This window comes from Cololabis saira, chromosome 13, assembly GCF_033807715.1.
Source record: "Cololabis saira isolate AMF1-May2022 chromosome 13, fColSai1.1, whole genome shotgun sequence".
NCBI classification, from domain to species: Eukaryota; Metazoa; Chordata; class Actinopteri; order Beloniformes; family Belonidae; genus Cololabis; species Cololabis saira.
The window spans coordinates 6,121,461-6,144,624 of record NC_084599.1 but is presented as its reverse complement, the minus strand read 5'-3'; the positions used below and the strand labels follow the sequence as shown (position 1 = coordinate 6,144,624).

Here is a 23,164-nt window from a genome sequence, read left to right as displayed (position 1 = left end):
CTCAGATATAAAACTCTTAATGACCAAACTCCATCATGTCTTTAAGAGCTCATAGTTCCACATTATCCGAGCAGAGCACATTCTAAAATCAGAATGTTACCAGGCTGTGTGCACAACTGCATGATTCAAACTGTCTGGAAAACATCCAGAAACCATAGACGGATTAAAAATCCATAGAATAAAACGGACTGGGGAATACGTCTTTAAACAACCGAGTGGGAACAATATCCAGAGTGGAGGATGAAGATGTCATACAGGATATGGTACGCTCTAATTCTGGAAGAGAAATGTCCTGAAACTGTGAAAAAGTGGCAGAATTAATGTGAGGAATAACAATTGTACAAGAAGTAGCCTGGATTTGAGTTCTGATATTTTCTTTATTGATAAAATGAATCAACATTAGCAGCAGCAGCAGCAGCGATAAATGTCTTCAAAATCATTATTCAAAAACACTGAGCCAAATCCAGATAGTTTAAACAGGTGAAGCAGCTGTTCTTAGAACATCAGCAGCAGTAAAGTCTGGACCAACAAACACAAAGACTGTGGCTGCTGAAGCCACTGGGGGGGTTCCACTTACATCCACATGTGTGTGGTAGCCATTTTCCACCCACAAACACACTTATGGAGCTTTTCCACTAGAACCTACTCAGCCCGACTCGCCTTGCCTTGGATCTTTTCCACCAGGGGTCTAACGTGCCGAGTAGATACTTTTCTGTAACTATTCTGCCGAGGTTCTAAGTGGCTGAGTCAGCTGTATCTGACATCATCACACTACAGAACTGATCTGGGTATTGAGAAGAAACGAGGGCGAGTAGTCGGGCTGAGTAGGTTCTAGTGTAAAAGCGCCAACACACACCCATACCGGCCACCATATGTAACAACCATTACTAGTAAAACAGTGATTGCTATTTTCCTTTTAGTTAAATTGCTTCTACTTGAAATGATTCTATGGATACATTCATCTAATAGTTGTTTAAAAAAGCTTCTTACATCTATACACACATTAGCCGACCTTTCACATGAGTCTCATTGCTCCAACACAGCGTTTTATAATCCAGTTGGTCTTTAGAAATCTCTGCCGTTTGGCATCAAGCTGTTGTCTGGATGTAAAATCTAACTGACACCAAAGTTGGTGTTTGTATCCTTTTTTTAATATGTTCCTTTTGGCTGTAATTCAATTCAATCAATTCAAAAATACTTTAATTGATTTCCCCTTTGGGAAGGAATAAAGTAAAGTCTGACATGATTTTAAGAAGTTAATGGTTGAATGTTTTGGGGCCTCTAGTGGTCAGTAGATGAACTGCATGATTTGTACAACATCAGCTTGAAACACTGAAAATGTCATTGTGTATAATACTAATAATTATTATTATTACTTTTACCACGCTCTGTCCTTATTTGTATTTTAAATATTGTTGCATTTATTTATGATGCTGATTAAGCAATTGTATCTAAATGTCTTGGTTGGTTTGATAAAGTTTCCATCATAGTAATAACCTACATCACAGGCCACAACAGCAGTGTGTGTGTGTGTTTCTGTTGTAATAGACGATAATAAATGAAATTGAATGGAACTGAATCGAACAACTGCAACCCCAATAAAAGTTTGTTTTTTTTGGATAAATAATAAGGTACAACTGGCTCTCCAGTTAACTGTTATAACATAAAAATTCACAACTATTGTAGAAATGTATGACACATTTGACAACTTGGTATTGAAGTGGTTTTAAACACTTTCTCACATTCATTCTTGGTGTAAGACACAAAACACTGTTACTACGAGTCTGAAAAGACTACGACTTCTCCTCCATGTGTCTTTTGGTGTGGCAAATCATTTGAGAACGAGTAGTTAAACTCTCACCACATATTTTACATGAATACAGCTTCTCTGTTGTGTGAGCTCTCATGTGTTCGATCGAACTCTCTTTTCTTGAGAACTTTCTATGACAAATGTTGCAGGAATATGGCTTCTCTCCCGTGTGGGTTCTGGTGTGGATAAGCAAATTAGACTTTTGTGTGAAAGTTTTATGACAGATTTTGCAAGAATATGGCTTCTCTCCCGTGTGAATTCGCATGTGATCAGACAAATGATGCCGCTGGGTGAAACTAGTACTACAAATCATACAAGAATACGGCTTCTCTCCTGTGTGACTACGCACATGTTCGGTCAAATGATTTTTTCTTGTGAAACTTTTATGACACAATTTACACGAAAACGGCTTCTCTCCTGTGTGAGTTCTTGTGTGATCGATCAAACTCTCTCTTCTTGTGAAGCTTTTATGACAGAAGTTGCAGGAAAACGGTTTCTCTCCCGTGTGTGTCCGGTGGTGACACACCAAGTGGGATCTTTGGGTGAAGGTTTTATGACATATCTTGCAGGAGTACGGTTTCTCTCCTGTATGAATTCTCATGTGTTCAGTCAAATGATGATGTTGGGCGAAACTACTACCGCATATTTTACAAGAAAAGGGCTTCTCTCCTGTGTGCGTTCTCATGTGGACGACCAACTTCTGATTGCCAGTGAAACTTTTATGACAGATTTTACATGGGTACTGCCTGCGGTCCGTGTGGATCTGTTGATGTATCATCATCAGATTCTCATCCAGAAACGATTCTCCACAAATATCACAGCTTAGAGATTGTTCTTCTGTGTCGGAGTCATGATGACTCTCTGACATGAGGGAGTTTTCCATATCATTACTGTCACTTCTCTCGCTACCGCATCCCTTCCATTCAGAGTTCTCGTGGTTCGTTTCTTCCTGGTCCTGGTCCTGGTCGTCAGCTACCAGAGAGTTTAGATAGAGGACCGGATCCATGTTTGGTTCTGGTTCATTGTGGTCACTTTCATCAGAATTCTGAGTCACCATGACGATATCAGTCTCCTGCTTCAGTACCAGCTGATCTTCTTCCAGCTCCTCTTTGATCTGTAGAGGTTCTGGTTCCTTCTGGTCCAGACTGGAGTTTATTTCCTGGTTAAAGAGCTGCTGGTCAGGACCATCATTCTCCTCTTTACAGATAAGGTCTTCAGGGTCTGGAGGGAAAATGGACATAAGAAAAAGTTTGCTGAGTTTAGAGAAAACATGTTCCTGCACTGCCAACAGACAGTGTTGTGCATGAACGAGTTCAAATAAACGTGTTCATTGAACACGTTAATTTCTGTGAGAACGTTGAACTGAACGCAACATATTTACAAATAAAGAACTTGAACTTGTTCATTCTGCAGATCATGAACTGGAATTTGAACTGTTCAGATTATGTGAGTTTCAGCTTCACTGTTTAGGTGGAGTTTGCATGTTCTCCCCGTGCTTGCGTGGGTTTCCTCTGGGTACTCCGGTTTCCTCCCACAGTCCAAAAACATGCATGCTAAAACTTAAACTTTATTTATTTATATAGCACCAAATCATACAATATAAATGCAACACATGGTGCTTTACATGCAGAATAAAATAATCAAAAACACAATTTAAAACATCCCATACGACCCCCACACCCACCCCCCACGCGTACACACACACTCTCACTCACACACACACACACACACACACACACACACACACACACACACACACACACACACACACACACACACACACACACACACACACACACACACACACACACACACACACACACACACACACACACACACACACACACACACAGTAAGTGGACTGGTGACATGGCTTAGCACTAACGATCCAGATGAGGAAAACACTACCTATGGGTGGCCGTCCACACTGAGAGGCATCACCGACCACGACCACAAGGAGCATCGCCACAGAGACCCCCCCAACCCGGACAGACCAGGGCGGACCCCACACAGAAGGTGGAGTCAGGCCTGGGGGACCCCCATGACGACACCCCCATGGGCGGAGCAGACACACCTCCCAGTGTGGACGACCCCCCTGAGGAAACACTGGAGCTAAAAACTAAAAGATGAAAAGAAAGTAAAAAATGCCTAAAAGTGTAAAATTTTAGAGAAATCTATACAAAACTTAAGATGAATAATAAATAACATAATATAAAAAGTCACTAAAATGGATTAAAGTTTTAAAGATAATAAAAAAGCTAAAGAAGTAAACACAATAAATAGCTGAAAAGACTAGGTAAATGAGATCAGATAAAAGCCAAACTAAAAAGGTGTGTCTTGAGCCTCCTTTTAAAAATATCAACGTTCTACGTTCGCATGCTAGGTAAGTTGATCAATCTAAATTGCCCGTAGGTGTGAGTGTGAGTGTGAGTGTGTCTGGTTGTTTGTCTGTATATGTGGCCCTGCGATGGACTAGTGACGTGTCCAGGGTGTAACCCCTGCCTCTCGCCTGAAAATAGCTGGGATAGGCTCCAGCAGACCCCCGTGACCCTGCAAAGGATAAAGCGGGTATAGATAACGGATGGATGTTTAGGTCCAATTATTACGGAATAATCCTTCTCATTTCACCAGCGGGCGGCGCGCACATTTAAAATACTCGACGAGCCCGGTGCAGTCTTTACGAATGACAGGTGAAGAGAGAGACATCGCGGACGCAGCGTCAGCGAGCCGTCAGATGATGATCCTTATGATTATCTGCAGGAATTTTACACATCGTCTCCCAGAGAGTCTGATGGTAAAAATCTAACCTTTCTATGCAAATAATGTCCACCTGCGCTGAGAAAACAAGTCAGAGCGTCTGCCTCGTCAACTTCAAATTTGAAACGTCATGTGGAGTTAAAGCATCCGTCCAGTGGGAGAAAATATCTGCAAGTCCTTGACAATCAAACAAAGTTCCCAGAAAGACCAGAAAGACCAAGAAGACCCAACAGCCCCAAACGACCCCAGTCCCACTGCTGCTCCTTCAGGGGGTTGATTTACCTGCAACAGGTAGATAAACTGATAATGGACTACATTGTTGGAGATTTACAGCCTCTGAGTAAAGTTGAAAAGCCACTAGGACAAAACATGATAGTTTACAGCAGGGTCTCCAACCCTGGTCCTCTGGACCCCTGTCCTGCATGTTTTAGATGTTTCCTTGCATCATCTACGGAACCAAACCGCGTTATGGTGTCTCGCAAAACGTCTGTCTGAAGAGGTAATAAACATGTACAAGTCGGTCAGAGAAAATGTGAAAAATAATATATTTTTAATTAATTTATTTTACCTTTAATACAATGGCTTAGAATGTCTTTTTCATGTTAAACTTAAAATAAAAGTGTATTTGTATTCAACAACAGCTTTGGGATGAATTTTTAATGTCATATTTTTTTTATAATGCACCAGGTTAGTGTCCTAACAACAGCAGTGCACTGCTGCAGATACAGAAACCTCTGGCCTCCTCTGTTTGCTGTCCTGGATCTGTTTGGTAATTCTGACCCACAATGTTTCTGAAAGCAGTTCTATCAGCATTTTGGGAGCTGATTGGTCCTTACAGCATCATTAGCTGCCAATACTTGCTGTTCAATCTCAATAGAGGGTCTGCATTGACGTCAGTTCCCCACTGGACCACATCCCCTTACTCGCACTGAGTGGCAAAACATCAACAAAAACAGCTGCAACTAGTGGAAAAGACGGGATAACGGACAATTATCAGCTTAAATTAAAGGCAGTTGGACTTGACAGTGACCCGTACAGTTACCCCAAGAACCAGTGGTCCATGGACATTAATATTTGGTACAGTTACCAAGAACCAGTGGTCCATGGACATTAATATTTGGCCACAAATCCAGTTTCCTGATATTTATATGTACTTAATTTCTACGCCGGGGAAATACACGAAGCAAAGCTTGAAGGCATATAAAAGTCTTGACGCTTGGTCCGACTTCAAGGCAGGATTTGTTGTAGAAATTAATGTTATGAGGACACCAAACTTTATGATTTGACCGTTTAACGTTAGCTACCCAAAAATCCAACATTACCTGATACAAAATGGGAACCACAAATCCACGTTTCGGTGCCTGGAATGCAGTCGTTTCTGTGAATTGCAGAGATCCATTTGTCTCTCTTAAGCTTATTTTTCGTCAGTCTGTAAAACAATAACTCCAATTTCTTGCTAAATCTATGATTACAGTCGATCGCACAACAGCCCTTTCCCATTTTAGTTGTTTTCCAGTTGCTCAAACTGAAAGTTTAGCTGCCACTCAGTCTTTCTGACACTCAGTCTTTCTGACACTCAGTCTTTCTGACACTCAGTCTTTCTGACACTCAGTGGGCGAAACAAGCTGTGAAGTTGCATCTGTGACGTCATGCACATTCCCTCTATATAATACTAGTATTGATATGTTGCAGAACTACACAGTCATATAATTCACCTAACAGCTCAAGAAACATTTTTAATAACACTAACCCAAATCGATGACCTGAATCCTCCTGTAAACCCAGGTGAACACGCTTCAGCTTCAGTCTGCTCACAGTAGTAATGGACAATAACAACATGCAATATCTGTCTACCTCACACACATCCTACCTGCTTTTTTTGCAGTTTTTCTTTCTTTCCCGTACTGCATTACTTTTTATTTTTCATTCCAATGTATATACTGTGTATATTTTGTAATTATACATTTTTTATCCTTTCCCTGCATGTGTGTTGAGTGTATTGCTGCTGCACAAAGTGAATTTCCCCATTTAGGGAGAAATAAAGGACAAACTTATCTCTCTTATCTTATCCACATCAGTGGATGTGAACCCACATCTTCAGGGTAGAAGGTAAAACGCCTTCAAGAACTAAATAAATCCAGTTTTCTTGAGTTATTCATAATAAACAGCAAGAGAAGTTCAAAGTAGCTTCCTACCTGTTCTGTGTAGTTTAATCTCCGGTTTCCTACCTGTTCTGTGTAGTTTAATCTGCAGTTTCCTACCTGTTCTGTGTAGTTTAATCTGTGGTTTCCTACCTGTTCTGTGTAGTTTAATCTCCGGTTTCCAGGTGATGTCCAGCAGTCTTCTCTGTCGGTCGATCTCTTCTTCGTACTGGACGATGGTTTTTTCAAACTCTGTGAATATTTCTTCAGCAGCAGCAGTTAGTCGCTGACTGATGAACTCTCTCAGAGACCCAGACGAACTCATCCTCACTGGAAACACCACGATATCCAGTTGACAGAAACACAACAAAAGTCCTTAAATGTCTCTGAACAAAAATAAACAGCTGCTGTCGCCGCCTCCCTACGTACACTTCCGCTGGTCCCCACGGTAAAAGGTTCCGACAGAAACAGCGACTTGACGTTTGTTTCCGGTGAAACAACAGTCTCTCTGCACTTGTTGAACTTTTGCAGCTGTAAAAAAATGTGAGCATTTTTATTACATTTTCAAAGCTGTTTCAGACTGTTAATGTATTCACTCCATAATGTATACAGGACTGTCTCAGAAAATTAGAATATTGTGATAAAGTTCTTTATTTTCTGTAATGCAATTAAAAAAACAAAAATGTCATACATTCTGGATTCATTACAAATCAACTGAAATATTGCAAGCCTTTTATTATTTTAATATTGCTAATTATGGCTTACAGTTTAAGATTAAGATTCCCCAAATATTCAAATTTTTTGAGATAGCATATTTGAGTTTTCTTAAGCTGTAAACCATAATCAGCAATATTAAAATAATAAAAGACTTGCAATATTTCAGTTGATTTGTAATGAATCCAGAATGTATGACATTTTTTGCATTACAGAAAATAAAGGACTTCTGTATATAAGAACAGAATGCAATAACCGTCAAATCTCATTAAGCAATATTCTCTTCACAAAGCAATGTTTAAACTGAGGAAATACATAATTATGAGAAATAAGCAGCATCACATAATAAATTAGATGTAATCAATGTACAATGTCTTGTGTTCCAGGTCCTTTCTTCAGGCTGTGGTTCATTTTGTCCGAAGGCAGAGCTGTCTGACGGGGTGAGCGATGTTCCTGGTGAACTTTTCTGCCCTTGAAAGCCAGCGATGTTGGATCAGGACTCTGATGACTTTCTCAGCCACGGACAGACATTGCTCGTTTGCAAACTCTCTCTGCAGAAGGTGGCAAAGATGAGCCGTTGATAGCCGGTCTAGAAAATACAGGTGCTGTTGGGACGTTCAAGCTCAGGTTGTCTGTCACAGACAGGAATCAGACATGTTGCATGTCTCCACAGCAGCGTCTTTAATGTAGATCAGGCTGTGGAAGTCTTAGAAACCAGACCAGCTGTACTGTATGGTATGGTAACTGTATGGTAAATGGCTCACATCACTAGTAAAAACCCTCAATTCAAATCTGAAAATGAATCACATATATATCAACCAAGTGCAATATACCACATTGCTGGGAGTTGTCATAGATGACAAACTTTCATGGAAAACACATATAAACAAAATCGTTAATAAAATGGGAAGTGGCATCTCTGCCATTAGAAGTTGCAGGGCATATTTGGCACCGAAATCAACTAAATTTATAATACAAGCTTTAATCTTGTCAAATCTTGACTACTGCCCAGTGGTCTGGTCAAACGCCACAGCAGACATGATCAATAAACTTCAAATATTACAAAATAGAGCAGCTCGCATTGTCCTTGGTTGTGACTTCAGAACAAGTGTATTTAAAATGCATAGAAATCTCAGCTGGTTAATGGTAAGGGAAAGATTACTTTATTCGTTATTAATATTTATAAGAAATGTATCCATATCCAAAACCCTGCAAGTTCTACACAGAAAACTATGTTACAGTTCAGAAAATCACAGCTATAGCATGAGACAAGCTGCCAAAAACAAAGACTAACTATAGTAAGAGAGCGGTGATGTACAGAGCTGTGTCTGAATGGAACTTACTTCCCAATCACTTTGAGCGAACTACTAGTATAAAAGAATTCAAATTATTAGTAAAGAAACATCTCTTAAATAAATACATATAAAACTTAATTATTATTAAACTGTTATTGGTTTACTAAAAATAGTCATCGGTTCAAGTTACGATAAGTGATCATAACTTATGCGCATTGTCGATGACTGTACATTGTTTGATGCCATTTAAAGAATGTATGATTTTGTATTGTAATGCATTACATCTAAATGTTTTAACGGAATGACTGTAACCTTAATGTGAGTGTCAAAAAGAGCACTGGTCTTATTTGACAGAAATTTAAAGTATATTTTGTAGTAGAATTTCCTTTTTTTACTGTTTTTTTTACTGTTTTCTTTCTATTTTTCTTTTCTTTTTCTTTACTACCTCTTTAGGTTTGCTTTTAATTTTTCGTCATGTACTGTATATTATGTGTCAGACCCCAGGAAGAATAGCTGCAGTTTTTCTGCAGCTAATGGGGATCCAAATAAAACTATAAACTATAAACCAGCTCCAGGGTGGATGAAACCCACACCGAGTTCCTGAGGGTTCTAGATGTTGTGGGGCTCTCTTAGTGGACATGCCTCTGCAGCACTGCATGGACATCTGTCCCAGCGGTTTGGCAGGCTGTGGTGAAGAGAATCTCACTCCTCAGCCCCCCTGGCTAAGTGTATGCCGGTGTAAAAATGAAGCTCGGATTAATAAGGAACAACTGGACCAGCTCCGTTCCACTGTCCACCACAGTGCACGGGGACGGGTAGGTTGACTTAGAGAGGACATTTGACCTTATTCCTTGGGGAATCCTGTTAGGGACGGATGCTGCAGTAATAGACAGGCTCAGTTGCTGCAGACCATTCAGTCTCTGTTCAAACAGAGCAACACTGCGGCCCGGTGGTGAATCAGATTAGGTCAGAACAGGAGTTGGACTCCATCGTAGCTGCCCTCTTTCATGGAAGAGTTCCAGGCCCGTAACTGGGCAGCTACGGTTCGGCTTGAGGGAAATTCTCAGGAGGGAGAGAGATTCTCAGGAGCTTTGTTTTTATTACAACCACAAACTTACAGTAGCACCAAACCACAACATGTGAACTACAGCAGCCAACAGCATTAAATAAGCAGTGATGGCCTTTTATACCTGCTGACCCAATTAAATCAAATACAACTTTATTTATTTAGCACTTTTCATACAATAGTAACGCAAAGTGCTTTAGATAATAAAATCAACATTTAACATGGAAAAACTCACACACTGATGGTTAAAAACACACATCTGGTCATTTTCGCACACATCCTCACTTTGATACCCACACAGCACGCTCATACCCCCCACATAGACATTAAAACATAATAATGAACATCATAAATAAAAATAATAAATACCTTCATAAATAAATAAATAAATAAATACCTGGCTGAAAGCTGAGGTGAGGGACGATATTTTGGGAATCTATCCACACCAGGAGCCCCCCCATCAATGCGATCGCCATGGCAACGACACCACAGGCAAAGTAGGCGGAGTCTCGGTGTGGAAGATCCCCATGAGGAAAAAGCACTGGAGTTAACATATGAAAAAGTAAAAACATTCAAATTAACTTAAAAAGTTAATATAAAAGATTAATTATATAACAAAATCATTGAAAAATAAGTAGTTAAAATAATATTATTAATAATAATAATAATAATAATAATAATAATATGGAGACAACAATAAATTAAACTACACTAATAAAATAAATAAAATTCAGTTATAAGATAAACTAAAACTAAACTAAAAAGGAAGAGCTTGAGCCTCATTTTAAAAATGATGACTTTATTAACTCAAATGTCCACACTTCATATACTTTCAGATCTGCAAGCATAAACTTCATTTCTGACAATTAACTCTCAAATTTGGAAGAGCATGCACAGTGATGCATTTATTAATTGATGTTAAGCTTACAAAATAAACCTAACTCTAGCTGAGCTTCACTCAGACTAGAGATGAAGCACAAATATGTATTTGGATGATAATAACAGGATGAATCTCAGTTTTCTTTTACTGAAAATTTAAACTCGTTAATTTCAAAATACAAATTCTGGAGAAACATTTCAAATTCTGATTTCATAGACTTAAATGTTTTAGAAAAACACTCAGAAATTGAGTTCTTAGTTGCAAAATCTTAAGAAAAAAGTCAGTCAAAATAATTTGCGGCATATTTCAATAATTCATGAAGGTTTTTAACTCAGAAATTAAATTAACATTCAATTTTCTTTATATAGTGTCAATTACAGCAGCAGCAAGAAAAACTCCCCTTTAAGAGGGAAGAAACCTTGAGCAGGACCTGGATCGTAAGGGGGGAGTTAAAGAAATTAAAGCACAATTAACTCGCTAATTTTCACAAGAAAACTCTGAATTTGATTATAAATCAAATTCAGAAATCCCCATATCTTAGGTATAATTTAAATGTGCACGTTGAACAGCCCAAACAGAGACGAGCACCCGTCCGTTTCTCTCCAAACACCACGGTGAGGTCGACTTCGCAGCTTCGGCGCCTCCTATTGGCCACCGACGCTCAGAGTCAACTGGCCCACGGCGGCGGACCCATTATCCGAAATCCCACACAAAAGGAAACCAGATTTCATTAGCTCCATCGTGCACAAATACGACATGCACGAACTTCACACTCGACACGTTTGTGTGAAACAAACTCTTCAGGACGGCGGGTTTTCATGTGTGCTCATGTGTTCAGTCCACGTCCCTCTGCGTCGGAAGCTTTTACCACAGACCTGACAGGAGTACGGCTTCTCGTCCGTGTGGGTGATCATGTGGTCCGTCAGCGTCCCGCTGTGTCTGAAGCTCTTGCCGCACATCCCGCAGGAATACGGCTTCTCCCCGGTGTGGGTCCTCATGTGAGTGAACAGGTTGCTGCTCTGGATGAAACCCTTCCCGCACATTTCGCACGTGTACGGCTTCTCGTCCGTGTGTGTCCTCATGTGGACGGTCAGCGTCCCGCTGTGCCTGAAGCTTTTGCCGCAGGTCTGGCAGGAGTACGGCTTCTCTCCCGTGTGGGTCCGCCGGTGCGTCTTCAGGTGGGACAGCTCCTTGAACCTTTTCCCGCAGGTGTTGCAGGGGAAGGACTCGCCCGTGTGGGTCCTCATGTGGACGTAGAGGCTGCCGCTCTGGGAGAAGCTTGTTCCGCAGATGCTGCACGTGTACGGCTTCTCGCCCGTGTGGATCCTGTAATGCGTCTTGATCTGGTACCTGTACTTGAAGGCTTTTCCACAGACGTCACATTTGACAGACTTTTTACCTGGTTCTGGGTGACTCCCGGACACGGTGGAGAGGTCTACGCCGTCCCTGGCGGATCTCAGGTCTTCCTGATCCTGATGAAGAGCCTCGGGGAGGATCAGGGAGAGATGCTGGTCACCGTTGGGCTCACAATGGTCCTCAAAGTTAACAGTCACCATGAGAGCGTCGGTCTCCTCCTTCACTAAATGCGGCTCCTCCTCCAGACTGATGCAGAGCTCTTCCTGCTCCTGTTTAATCTCCGAAGATTGTGGTTCCTCCTGGTCCAGACTGGACCTCCTCTCCTGGTTACAGAGCTGCTGGTTGGTCACAAGCTCCTCCTCCTCCTTACAATCATTGTGATGTTTATGGTCTGGAAGGACAAGAGTAGAAGTGTATTCATCTTATTCTTATTAATTTTATTAACTGGTCTTCACCTTATGATCCAGGTCCTGGTCCAGGTTTCTTCCCTCCTAAAGGGGAGTTTTTCTTGCCACTCTTTGGCTTAAGTTTTTCTCTTACTAGGGGAGTTTTTACCTTTGTTGTTGTACAAAGGTACATTGTGTATGTAATAATTGCTCAGGGGTTCATGTTCTGGGTCTCTGGAAAGATCCTGGAGACAACTCTGGATTCGTTACAAATCAACTGAAATATTGCAAGCCTTTCATTATTTTAATATTGCCGATTATGGCTTACAGTACGCACGAATTGTTACAGATTACTTTTGTAATACTGTATTTGACCCGGTCTTTGTATGTTTTGACCGTATAGAAACGTAATTCTCATCAGTTGTGTGAAATAAAACCTGGAAACAGGCAGAAACGTAAAGAAAAAAAATTCTTGCCATTGTAAGAATGAGATGTACCTGCTGTACTCTACTGCCCTTACTTTAACAACTTGTGCTTTTTATTATTTTACCTCTTTTCTTATCATTTTATTTCATTCATTTGTTATTTACTGTTTAATTGTGTCTTGCTGCTTTTAATGTTGATGTAACGCACTTTGAATTGCCTTGTGTTGAATTGTGCTGTACACATAAACTTGCCTTGCCTAAAAGTGTAAAAGCCCGCCCTCCAAATGTAGATTTGGAGGGCGGGCGTTCTGCTATCAGGCACCACTACTATGGAACCAACTTCCAATCTGGGTTAAGGAGGCTGACACCACCTCCACCTTTAAAACTAAACTTAAAACCTTTCTGTTTAGTAAAGCCTATAGTTAGTGTTTAGTAAACCTCTAGCTGGTGTTGGTAAATCTCTAGGTAGTGTAAACTTTAGTGTGTCAGAGTCGCTCCTGTAGTTTCTTGTGCTGGCCCCCCCTTCTCCTCCCTTTTCTCTCTTTTGTCCATGTTGCAGCATCCTTTGCCGGACACCGGAACCTGCAGTGTGGGAGTGAGGGGGGCAGGGTAGCAGCCCGGGCAGGCGGGGGAGAAGGTTTGTCCGTCAAGACTCCTCTCCTTGGCCCTGCCCCTTTTCAACCCTTCCCCGACCCTGCACCCCAACCTGGGACTTGATGATTGGGCCGGAGCTTCGGGAGCTGCGTGCTGGCCTGCGGTCCCCACCCCTGGTCATCCCGTTGCTGCTTCCACCTGCCTGCTGTGCTGTTGCCGTCCCTGACCCACCAGTCTGGCCCTCGGCAGGAGGGTCCCCCCCTACGAGCCTGGTCCTGCTCAAGGTTTCTTCCTCCTAAAGGAGTTTTTCTTGCCACTGTTTGGCTTAAGGTTTTTCTCCCACTAGGGGAGTTTTTACCTGCCATTGTTTATGTAATAACTGCTCGGGGGTCATGTTCTGGGTATGGGTCTCTGGAAAGCGTCTAGAGACAACTCTGTTGTATTAGACGCTATATAAATAAAATTGAATTGAATTGAATTGAAAGGTCATGAGGCTTTGACAATCCCTGACTTCCTAATTGTTCAGGTAAACAAACTATCTGGTATCAGACTCAAGTTAGGAGTAACTTCCGAAAACCCAGATCATACGATCCCTCAAACGCTCCCGAAACTGTGGTTTTACAGAAACACCACAAACTCACCCCAAAAACTTGTTTAACCTGGCAGTCCTGGAGCCCTGCTGCATCATGGGTAATCAACCATCACCTGCTCGGGTTGTGAAGCCCGGCCTCAGTGGGCTGTACCCAGTACTCGAGTTGTAAAAATAAATCAGGGGGGTGGTGGATTTTATCATATGGGGACAGATAATTTGTGCCGATTACAAATAATATAATATATTACAAATAATAGCAGTGACCAAAACACCTGCAGAAATACTGCAGGAATGACATAGCAGCAGTTAAATGCAGCCTTCTGTAAGCTTTAAATATCCACTGGGCTTACATCAAATACATCAAAACACAACAATAAAAAACACTTTTCTGAACTTATCAATATGACTCTGTCCTTCACAGGATAAGTACAATGGATCACTGCAAAAACTCTAAATCTAAACAAGAATATTTGTCTTATTTCTAGTTCAAATTTCTTATTTTAGTAAAAAACCATGGGAATCGAGAATCGCTTCTTGTTCAGAACCGGTTCCCAGTGTTTCAATTCCTTGGAATCGTTTGGAAATTTTGTAAACGATTCCCTTTTCGATTCCCGTGGGAACGAACGACGTCATCGCGCACGTTGCATGAGTCAGCAGTCAATAGTAAACACGGCGCCCAAGTGATCAAACGCTCGACAGTCCGGTAACATTTCAGTAAAAAAGACGACAACAAGACAACTTGCAATACTTGCCAAGTGAATATTTTGTCAAAGGGAGGAAATACTATCAACATGCAAAAACATTTGCACACACAGCATGGAATAACAATCAATGAATGTCGTGTTTTCGATCCGCTCCGGACTAATGTCAGTAGTTCTCAACCCAGCAGCAGCAGCAGCAACTGCAGGTAACTAATTAACTAACGGACGCTGCCTATCATATTAGCACCATTTGCATCATTGTTGTCCTTTTTTCCCCAAATCAGAATCGATAAAGAACTGAATTGTTAAGTAGAATCGAAAATGGAATAGGAATCGTAAAAATCGTATCATTTCCATCTCTACTTATTTTAGTAAAAAATCTCTTTACACTTAAAACAAGACTCATCACTGGAAAAAACAACAATTTTCACCTGTTTCAAGTAGATTTTCACTTGAAATAAGTAGAAAAATCTGCCAGTGGAACAAGATTATTTTCCTTGTAATGAGAAGATAAATCTTGTCCCACTGGCAGATTTTCCTACTTATTTTAAGTGAAAATTTACTTGAAACAGGTGAAAATTGTCAAATAAGTTAGTGTTATTTTTCTGGTGATGACTCTAAATGTTGAAATAGCAGTAAAACCACATTCATTGATGAAATGACATAAGGGATGGAAAGGAGGGATGACAGTTTTACAGGGGGGATGATTTTGACCGTTTTTATTTCAGGAGGGATGCCATCCCCCCTCAACTCCAGTACTGCCTGTGACCCGTTCACCAGCCGGCCCGGGGGAGCCCTCACCTGTCTCCGGTTTCCAGGTGATGTCCAGCAGTCTTCTCTGTCGGTCGATCTCTTCTTCGTACTGGACGATGGTTTTTTCAAACTCTGTGAATATTTCTTCAGCAGCAGCAGTTAGTCGCTGACTGATGAACTCTCTCAGAGACCCAGACGAACTCATTTTAACCACAGACTTCAACAAACACATCAAAGTTTCCAAACAAACGAAGCTAACGCCGTCAGCTCCTCGTCTGTATTGTTCAGGTAAATCTGAAGGGACTTCTTCTTCGTTGGTTGTTAAAGCGGCTCACCAACCAAAGCCGGCGGCGGCTGCTGCCACCTACCGGTCAGGACTGGTCAGAGCACAGCAGCCCCAGAACCATGGAGGTTTAGTTTTTTATTGAAACATAGATACAAACAATTAAACAAGGCACATAATAGTCATATCACCATTACAAACTTTTCCCTTGGGTTGAGCAACCAAATATACACTGAGAATCTAATTATTGTACAATATAAAATTTTAAAAATTAAAAATTAAATAAAAGATAACTCACAAGGGCCATCTCATATTTACGGAACAGTATCAGGGCCATGCAGGAGAAAAAATATTTGAGAGGGGAATATTCTTTTTTTTTTATATTCTGCACTTCGAGAAAAAAGTCGAAATGTCGAGAAAAAAGTCGAAATTTTTGTGAATAAAGTCGACATTTCGAGAATAAAGTTGAAATACATTTCGACCTTTTTCTCGAAATTGTACTTCAACATTAATCTCGACTTTTCAACTTTTTTCTCGACATTTTGACTTTTTTCTTGAAATAGTACTTCAACAATAATCTCGACATTTCTACTTTTTTTCTCGACATTTCCACTTTTTTCTCAACATTTTGACTTTTTTCTCGAAGTGCATAATGAAAAAAAATGTTCCTCCTCTAAAATTTTCTTTTTATTTTTCTCCTGCCTGGCCCTAATACTCTTCTGTACATATTAAATCATATCTTTCAAGTAAAGAAAACAGTTTAAGGGCTTTCTTTTCTTTAACAAGACTCAAGGACTTACCCAAGAGCTTTAGCTCATTTCTCGCACTGAATCACAATCAAAGAAAATATGTTGCAAAGTTTCAATTTCCCTTTCACAAAAAACACAATTATTCAATTCAAAATTGAATTTTAATCTAAAAAATTCGTTTGTTGGGTAAATTTTATATAAAAGAGTTAAGAAAGGCCAAAAAGTGAAAGAAACAAAATAATGAACATTTGTTTGTTTGTTTATTTTGGTAATTTCCAAATTACGAAAAGAAAACCACAAATAAACAGGAAGTTAATGCTAACATTGCATTACACCAGAATATATACGGTAAACAAAACAAGACCAAAAAGGTATACGGTAGGCTGAAGCTTAGTTTATTATGCCTTATTACCCTTTTATAATCAATCTCTGTCAGCTCCTACATAAACCGATACAGAGCAGTAAATCAATTAAAAGAAAAACATTTCATGTACTTTTTGTATATTGAAAATATTCAATATACTGTATAAACCTATTATCTATTTAAGTTTTACGCTGCGACCAAAGACTGTACGAGTTTTGGAGATGGAGAGTTTAATGAAATGACTGGAGCTCAGATTGAGGGCAGAGTGTGACGGGTGTAGAAGAGAAGAGAGGTAGAGAGATGTTAAAAAAAATCCATTTTCCGATTCTAAATTGATTCTCATATTAATTCCTAAAAATCGATTCACACATCTAAAAATCCATTGTTTTTCATCATTACTTTTTTTTTTTTTTTTTTTTTTTTTATGCCCAAAAAAGGGATGTTTTGTTGTACATGAGAATAACTGGTGCCATGTTTTTGCCTTTAAATATGTTTAAAGGTATGAAAACATTAAAGTTTTCAGTTATAATTTGCATAAATTGTCTATATTTCATTACTTTATATACTGTCTTGGGGTTACATTTGCATAAAATGCCAAAAACCAAATTCTCAAAAATTTAAAACCGAAATAGACCGGAAATGGAAAAAATAAAAACGATTTCATCTGTCTCTGTTTCCTCCCTGGATATGTTTGGTAATTAATTCTGACCCACACGATGTTTCTGAAAGCAGTTCTATCAGCATTCTGGGAGCTGATTGGTCCTTACAGCATCATTAGCTGCAAAACTTGCTGTTGAATCTCAATATAATACTAGTATTAATATGTTGCAGAACTACACAGTCATATAATTCATGCAACAGCTGAAAAAACAGTTTTAATAACACTAACCCAAATCAATATCGGGATCGAATCAAACCAAATCTTGATAATCGATTCTGAATCTCAAGAATCGGAATCGAATCAATTCTTGACATTTGAATGGATCCCCAGCCCTTTTTTGTACATGTGACAAAGACAAACAACAAGTTTATCTCTGCCATAGATTCACTCTTTTGCTTTTGTTTAGTCCAAACACACAACATCACTGAACCCATGAAATGTTCAGACACGTGTATATAAAAAGCTGTTTATTGTTTTATATTAATAAGTGACTTACAACATGTAAACTTTTCAAGGCTGAAAAACATTAAGACAAAGTTTCCATGTGCAAACATTAAAGTCATTTTATGACAATAATCAATATCATGCTGCTTCATGATCAATAATTTAGCAAATGTTTTTTTCAGAACAACACATACATAGTAAAGGTTAAAACAAACAAACCCACTTAAACACCGATTTGAGCCTTCATTAATAAGGGCTAGTACAAATTACTTTTAATGACATTGTCACACGTTCACAGCAAAAATCCAAAGTGCTTCATTTAAAGTTCGACCCCGCAGACATGAATGGAAATTAGATTTCTGTAACTTAAACATATTCAACACCTGCAACGTGAAATTACTGTTTTACTTTACACAGTTGTACATGTTTGAGGCATATTTGTTAGACTCCTGCTCAAAAATGACGTTACTAATTGAAAACAGGTTCAACTCAGCAACTACAAAGCATATTTGAATAAATCTGGTATCAAACTAAAAGGTGACACACGTGGACCAAGACTGATGCTCCCGTTACGGACCAGAGTTACGATTAGATGGACTTGATAGCTTTAGTCGTACCTGTGTCATTGAGGTTTTTAAGGAGTCCAACTAGAAAACTGCTTTTATTTCATATGGATGTGATCAAATGTTTGAATTGGGTGTTTGTACAAGGACATGTCAGAAACGGCTGGGTGGATTTGGATGAGTGACGCCTCCGTGGAGTCGCCAACGCCAACACAATCAACAGTTCACAAGTCCCTGTCACTGATGTTGTCCAGTCACATTGCTCTAAAGATGAATGTTCAGTAGTTCAGCTTTTGTACGCTCCTGTCGCTAAAGACAACAATCAGAGAGAGCTAAAGTAATTAAAGGGGAACTATTATGGCATTTAATGTCTATTTTAAACAGGCCTTGAATGTCTTAAAAACAAGCTTTTGATTGTTTTTTCTAAATAAATTAGAAATTCGGCCTCTAAACCATGTCTTTATCTTCCCATTCTCTAACCTCATTATCTATGCAGGATTCTGAGTGGGCGGGGCTATGATAATGAGGCTCTGTGCTGATTGGCTGCCTGAATGCATGATACACCGCTACGAAAAAATGGTGGAAGCTCCGGCCGGCGGGGTTAAGCCTGAATTATGGTTCTGCGTTACACCAACGCAGAGCCTACGGCGTAGGGTACGCAGCGACGCGCACCGTAGGCTCTGTGTTGATTTAACGCGGAACCATAATTCAGGCTTAATGCGATGCGAGCGTCAGCGACAAAATCAATTCCATTGTTTTATTTTCTATTGGACTGTCCTAACTGGCCGTTTTGAGCTGAACATTTGTCGGACGCCCTGCTTCTATTTTCTTCCTGTCACTCGCGTTGAAAGCCGGTTGAAAGCGCTGTAGGAAACAGTCATGATGAGGAACGGCTGATCCAGTTAGTTGAAATGAGAAGTTATCTCTATGATTCCTCCTCATTTCACTACAAAAACCTCAATAAAGTGGCAGCTGCTGGAGGGAGATGGACAGAGAGCGTCCGATGTCACGCAGTGCTATGATAGTCGGACGCTCATGCAGTTACACGCTTTTATAGTTGTGGGTGTGGTTTGCTTTTTGGTTACGTAACAAAAATGCGCAGAATCTGAACGGCATGACACTCTCACGGCTCACCTACGACCTCAGGGTTTTCCACCTGTGTGAGTGCTCATGTGAAGATTCAAGGTGCTTCTGTGTCTGAAGCGTTTGCAGCACATCTCGCAGGAGTACGGCTTCTCGCCGGTGTGGGTTCTGATGTGCACGGTCAAGACGCTCCTCTGGGTGAAACACTTGCCGCACATTTCGCAGGAATACGGCTTTTCCCCCGTGTGAGTTCGTATGTGGGCGGTCAGGTTGCCTTTGTGCGTGAAGCGTTTCCCGCACGTGTCGCACGAGTACGACTTCTCGCCCGTGTGGGTTCGTTTGTGAGCGGTCAGAGTGCTGCTGTGCCTGAAACCTTTCCCGCACGTCTGACAGGAGTGCAGCTTCTCTCCGGCGTGGGTGGCCGTGTGCTGGGCCAGGCCGCTGATGTCGGGGAAGCCCGCTCCACACAGGTTGCAGGGATACGGCTTCCCGTCCGCGTGACTCCTCATGTGGATGCTCAGCTTTCTGAAGTGGGAGAAACTTACGCCGCATGTTTTGCAGGAATACGGTTTTTCGCCCGTGTGGATTCTCGAGTGAACGTTCAAGGCCGACGTGTGACTAAAGCTTCTCCCGCACGTGTTGCAGGTGTACGGCTTCTCACCCGTGTGCACTCTGGAGTGTCTCTTCATCTTGGATCGATACTGAAAGGTTTTCCCACAAAAGTCACACTTGACAGGCTTTTTAGCGGGATCAGCGTGGCGCTGACTCTCAGACGGGGGAAACCTTTCTACGTTGTTTCCGTGGTGCAGCTCTGCATGTCTGGCTGCTCCTGGGTCGTCACACTTGCTTCTCTTCTGATCCTGTGTCTCAGCTTCCAGAAAGTTCTGAGCGATTATCTGGTGGGTTTTGGGTTTGTGTTGGCTGTGCTCACTTTCCACACGAGTAGGAGTCACCATGAAGGTATCGGCCTCCTGCTTCAGGGTGAGAAGTTCGACTGAATTGGTGCAGAGTTCCTCGTGTTCCTCTTTAACCGGAGGAGGTTGTGGTTTCTCCTGGTCCAGACTGGAGTCCCCATCCTGGCTGCAGAGCTGCGCCGCAATATCCTCTTCCTTACAGAGATCTGGAAGGTTCAAGGAAAAATAAGGCATTAATGTAAACGAAACCTGGCACTGCGTCATTGGTCTCATCTAAGAGGGGTAGATAGCGCTGAGTACACTATTCCCTCGGGATAAAAATCATCTGGGGACCCGCAGTACTTTGTGGTAATTACAGAGTTTACAGTGTGATGTGCAGCAGGAATCTTTGAAAATGTCCTCTCGTCGTCTTTCAGTCGTGTAATTGTGGCAGTACGGCAGACAGTGTGATATTACATCACAACTCTAGCCTCCTTGATGTCAGATTTCCAGCTAATAAATATACAGAAATTAATCAACATTAAGTTTCACGTGGAGATGTGTAAAACAAGTTCAGATCAGCAGAAGTGAGATGACAAGTAGCTGCATAATGCAGAAAGAAACCTATTTTTCCTCAGGCTCAAAGTTTAAGACAACACAAAAACGTTAAACATCAACAAAAACTCTGGGTACATTTACTGTTACCATGGTAACCTAATACATAGGCCGATATGCCATTTATAGATTTGATGCTTGTCAAAATGTGACATTTATTCACTGAAATCTAACTTCTGATCGGATGTTTTCACCTCGATATTTAAAGTCAATTTTTAATAAAACGCAAGGATTCAATGAATATGGAGCACATTCATTCACAATTAAATACATAATTGATATTACTAAATAAATAACAATAATAATAATTCAATAAATACAATCAATGTTTCATGAAATAAATTAATAGGACAAAGAAATCAATAAAATAAATTCATACTATCTTTACTTTTAAGATAACCTATTCCACGAAAAAATATTTAATGAACCATATGTAGATTTATTTTATGACATTTATTTCATAATGGTATATTTTTTTATTAGTGAGACTTATTTTGTAATGCCATATTTACTTAATTCATGACACTTATTGTGCATTGTCACTTTTAAGGGTCTTTCTATATTAATTCCTTATACCTGGCCTTTTATCGTGAAATAACACTCCAAGTTGATTAAATTTAATAAATCATATCGGAGCTCATTCATCCCTAAGATCAGAGTTGAATTGATGATTTTCATCGCAAGGTTTCTTGGTCTATTCATTCAGACATTTCAGTTTGTTCAAATGTGAGACATGACATTTCAAATCCTCACTTTCCGTCTCTGTCCTGGTAAATCTGGACGTGAACGGAGTCTGGTCTGATAAAACCTGTACCAGTACCTGTTCTGTGTAGTTTAATGTGTGGTTTCCTACCTGTTCTGTGTAGTTTAATGTGTGGTTTCCTACCTGTTCTGTGTAGTTTAATGTGTGGTTTCCTACCTGTTCTGTGTAGTTTAATCTGTGGTTTCCTACCTGTTCTGTGTAGTTTAATCTGCGGTTTCCTACCTGTTCTGTGTAGTTTAATGTGTGGTTTCCTACCTGTTCTGTGTAGTTTAATCTGTGGTTTCCTACCTGTTCTGTGTAGTTTAATCTGTGGTTTCCTACCTGTTCTGTGTAGTTTAATCTGCGGTTTCCTACCTGTTCTGTGTAGTTTAATCTGTGGTTTCCTACCTGTTCTGTGTAGTTTAATCTGTGGTTTCCTACCTGTTCTGTGTAGTTTAATGTGTGGTTTCCTACCTGTTCTGTGTAGTTTAATCTCCGGTTTCCAGGTGATGTCCAGCAGTCTTCTCTGTCGGTCGATCTCTTCTTCGTACTGGACGATGGTTTTTTCAAACTCTGTGAATATTTCTTCAGCAGCAGCAGTTAGTCGCTGACTGATGAACTCTCTCAGAGACCCAGACGAACTCATTTTTACCTACAGACACTAAAACGGTCCATTCAGACTACAGAAAAAAAAAACACAACAAACGTTTTCAACTCACTTCCGCCGGGTGTTACACGATAGAAAAGTCCGACGGGAAACACTGGCTACTATCCCACCGGTATCATTCCACCTCCTTGTACTATGGTTGTAATCTGTATATCAGGAATATGTTTAAATCAGTTTAATTTACGTGAATAATATTTTGTCATTACCAGAGACACGGTTTCAGTGAAAACAGTGACTTGACAATATTGGAAAGTAGAACACGTAAAACAAACCCCCAGAGATGAGACTGAAGTCAAGATGATTCCGGTCCAGCCAGCTGTCATTCGTATTTACGTGGTAAAATCAGCCGCTCCTACATTTCATGTACGCTCCTATTTCAGTATTTACAGCAAATGAATGAAAGCGGCTCAGAAACAGAACGATATGAAGTTCTGAGTTTGAGATAATGCAGATGTGTTTTTTCATATATTTATTTCATTACCTTGCTTACACCCATATCTCCACCGTGATATTTACACGCTCTTACTGTAAAAGAAAAGGATGAAACACGTTTATTTTCTTTACTTCAGGTTCTGTTTTGCAGAGACTATAAAAATGAATTCTCCCATAATTACACCCAATACTTCATAT

General features: G+C 40.3%; 3 protein-coding genes across 4 annotated transcripts; all 3 read right to left on the bottom strand.

Moving 5' to 3' along the window:
- Nucleotides 1-425: 425 nt before the first annotated feature.
- On the bottom strand, nt 426-7,139 carry LOC133458014 (zinc finger protein OZF-like). The gene is made up of 2 exons (XM_061737472.1): nt 6,862-7,139; nt 426-3,031 (listed from the first exon to the last, which is right to left on the bottom strand). The coding sequence occupies exons 1-2, from the start codon at nt 7,031-7,033 to the stop codon at nt 1,794-1,796; spliced, it is 1,410 nt and encodes a 469-aa protein (XP_061593456.1). The 5' UTR covers nt 7,034-7,139; the 3' UTR covers nt 426-1,793.
- A 2,692-nt stretch (nt 7,140-9,831) lies between these two features.
- LOC133458025 (zinc finger protein 239-like) lies at nt 9,832-15,744 on the bottom strand. Its single transcript, XM_061737491.1, has 2 exons — nt 15,519-15,744; nt 9,832-12,410 (listed from the first exon to the last, which is right to left on the bottom strand). Exons 1-2 carry the CDS (start codon nt 15,700-15,702, stop codon nt 11,464-11,466), a joined length of 1,131 nt encoding a protein of 376 aa, XP_061593475.1. The 5' UTR covers nt 15,703-15,744; the 3' UTR covers nt 9,832-11,463.
- A 2,251-nt stretch (nt 15,745-17,995) lies between these two features.
- On the bottom strand, nt 17,996-22,568 carry LOC133458022 (zinc finger protein 664-like). 2 transcript variants are annotated; one of them, XM_061737486.1, is made up of 3 exons: nt 22,342-22,568; nt 19,669-20,737; nt 17,996-18,843 (listed from the first exon to the last, which is right to left on the bottom strand). In XM_061737486.1, the coding sequence occupies exons 1-2, from the start codon at nt 22,511-22,513 to the stop codon at nt 19,677-19,679; spliced, it is 1,233 nt and encodes a 410-aa protein (XP_061593470.1). In that variant the 5' UTR covers nt 22,514-22,568; the 3' UTR covers nt 17,996-18,843; nt 19,669-19,676. The 2 variants fall into 2 exon arrangements, with proteins under 2 accessions (XP_061593470.1, XP_061593469.1); XM_061737485.1 differs by having other exon boundaries at nt 17,996-20,737.
- Between the last annotated feature and the right edge of the window lie 596 nt (nt 22,569-23,164).

Excerpts from the sequence above, each read along its gene's own strand:
- LOC133458014 (XM_061737472.1), bottom strand. The coding sequence starts at position 7,033 with ATGAGTTCGTCTGGGTCTCTGAGAGAGTTCATCAGTCAGCGACTAACT. Across the intron at positions 3,032-6,861 it reads GATTAAACTACACAGAACAG|ACCCTGAAGACCTTATCTGT; the intron begins GTAGGAAACCAC and ends TTTTCCCTCCAG.
- LOC133458025 (XM_061737491.1), bottom strand. The coding sequence starts at position 15,702 with ATGTGTTTGTTGAAGTCTGTGGTTAAAATGAGTTCGTCTGGGTCTCTG. Across the intron at positions 12,411-15,518 it reads CACCTGGAAACCGGAGACAG|ACCATAAACATCACAATGAT; the intron begins GTGAGGGCTCCC and ends TTGTCCTTCCAG.
- LOC133458022 (XM_061737485.1), bottom strand. The coding sequence starts at position 22,513 with ATGAGTTCGTCTGGGTCTCTGAGAGAGTTCATCAGTCAGCGACTAACT. Across the intron at positions 20,738-22,341 it reads GATTAAACTACACAGAACAG|ATCTCTGTAAGGAAGAGGAT; the intron begins GTAGGAAACCAC and ends TGAACCTTCCAG.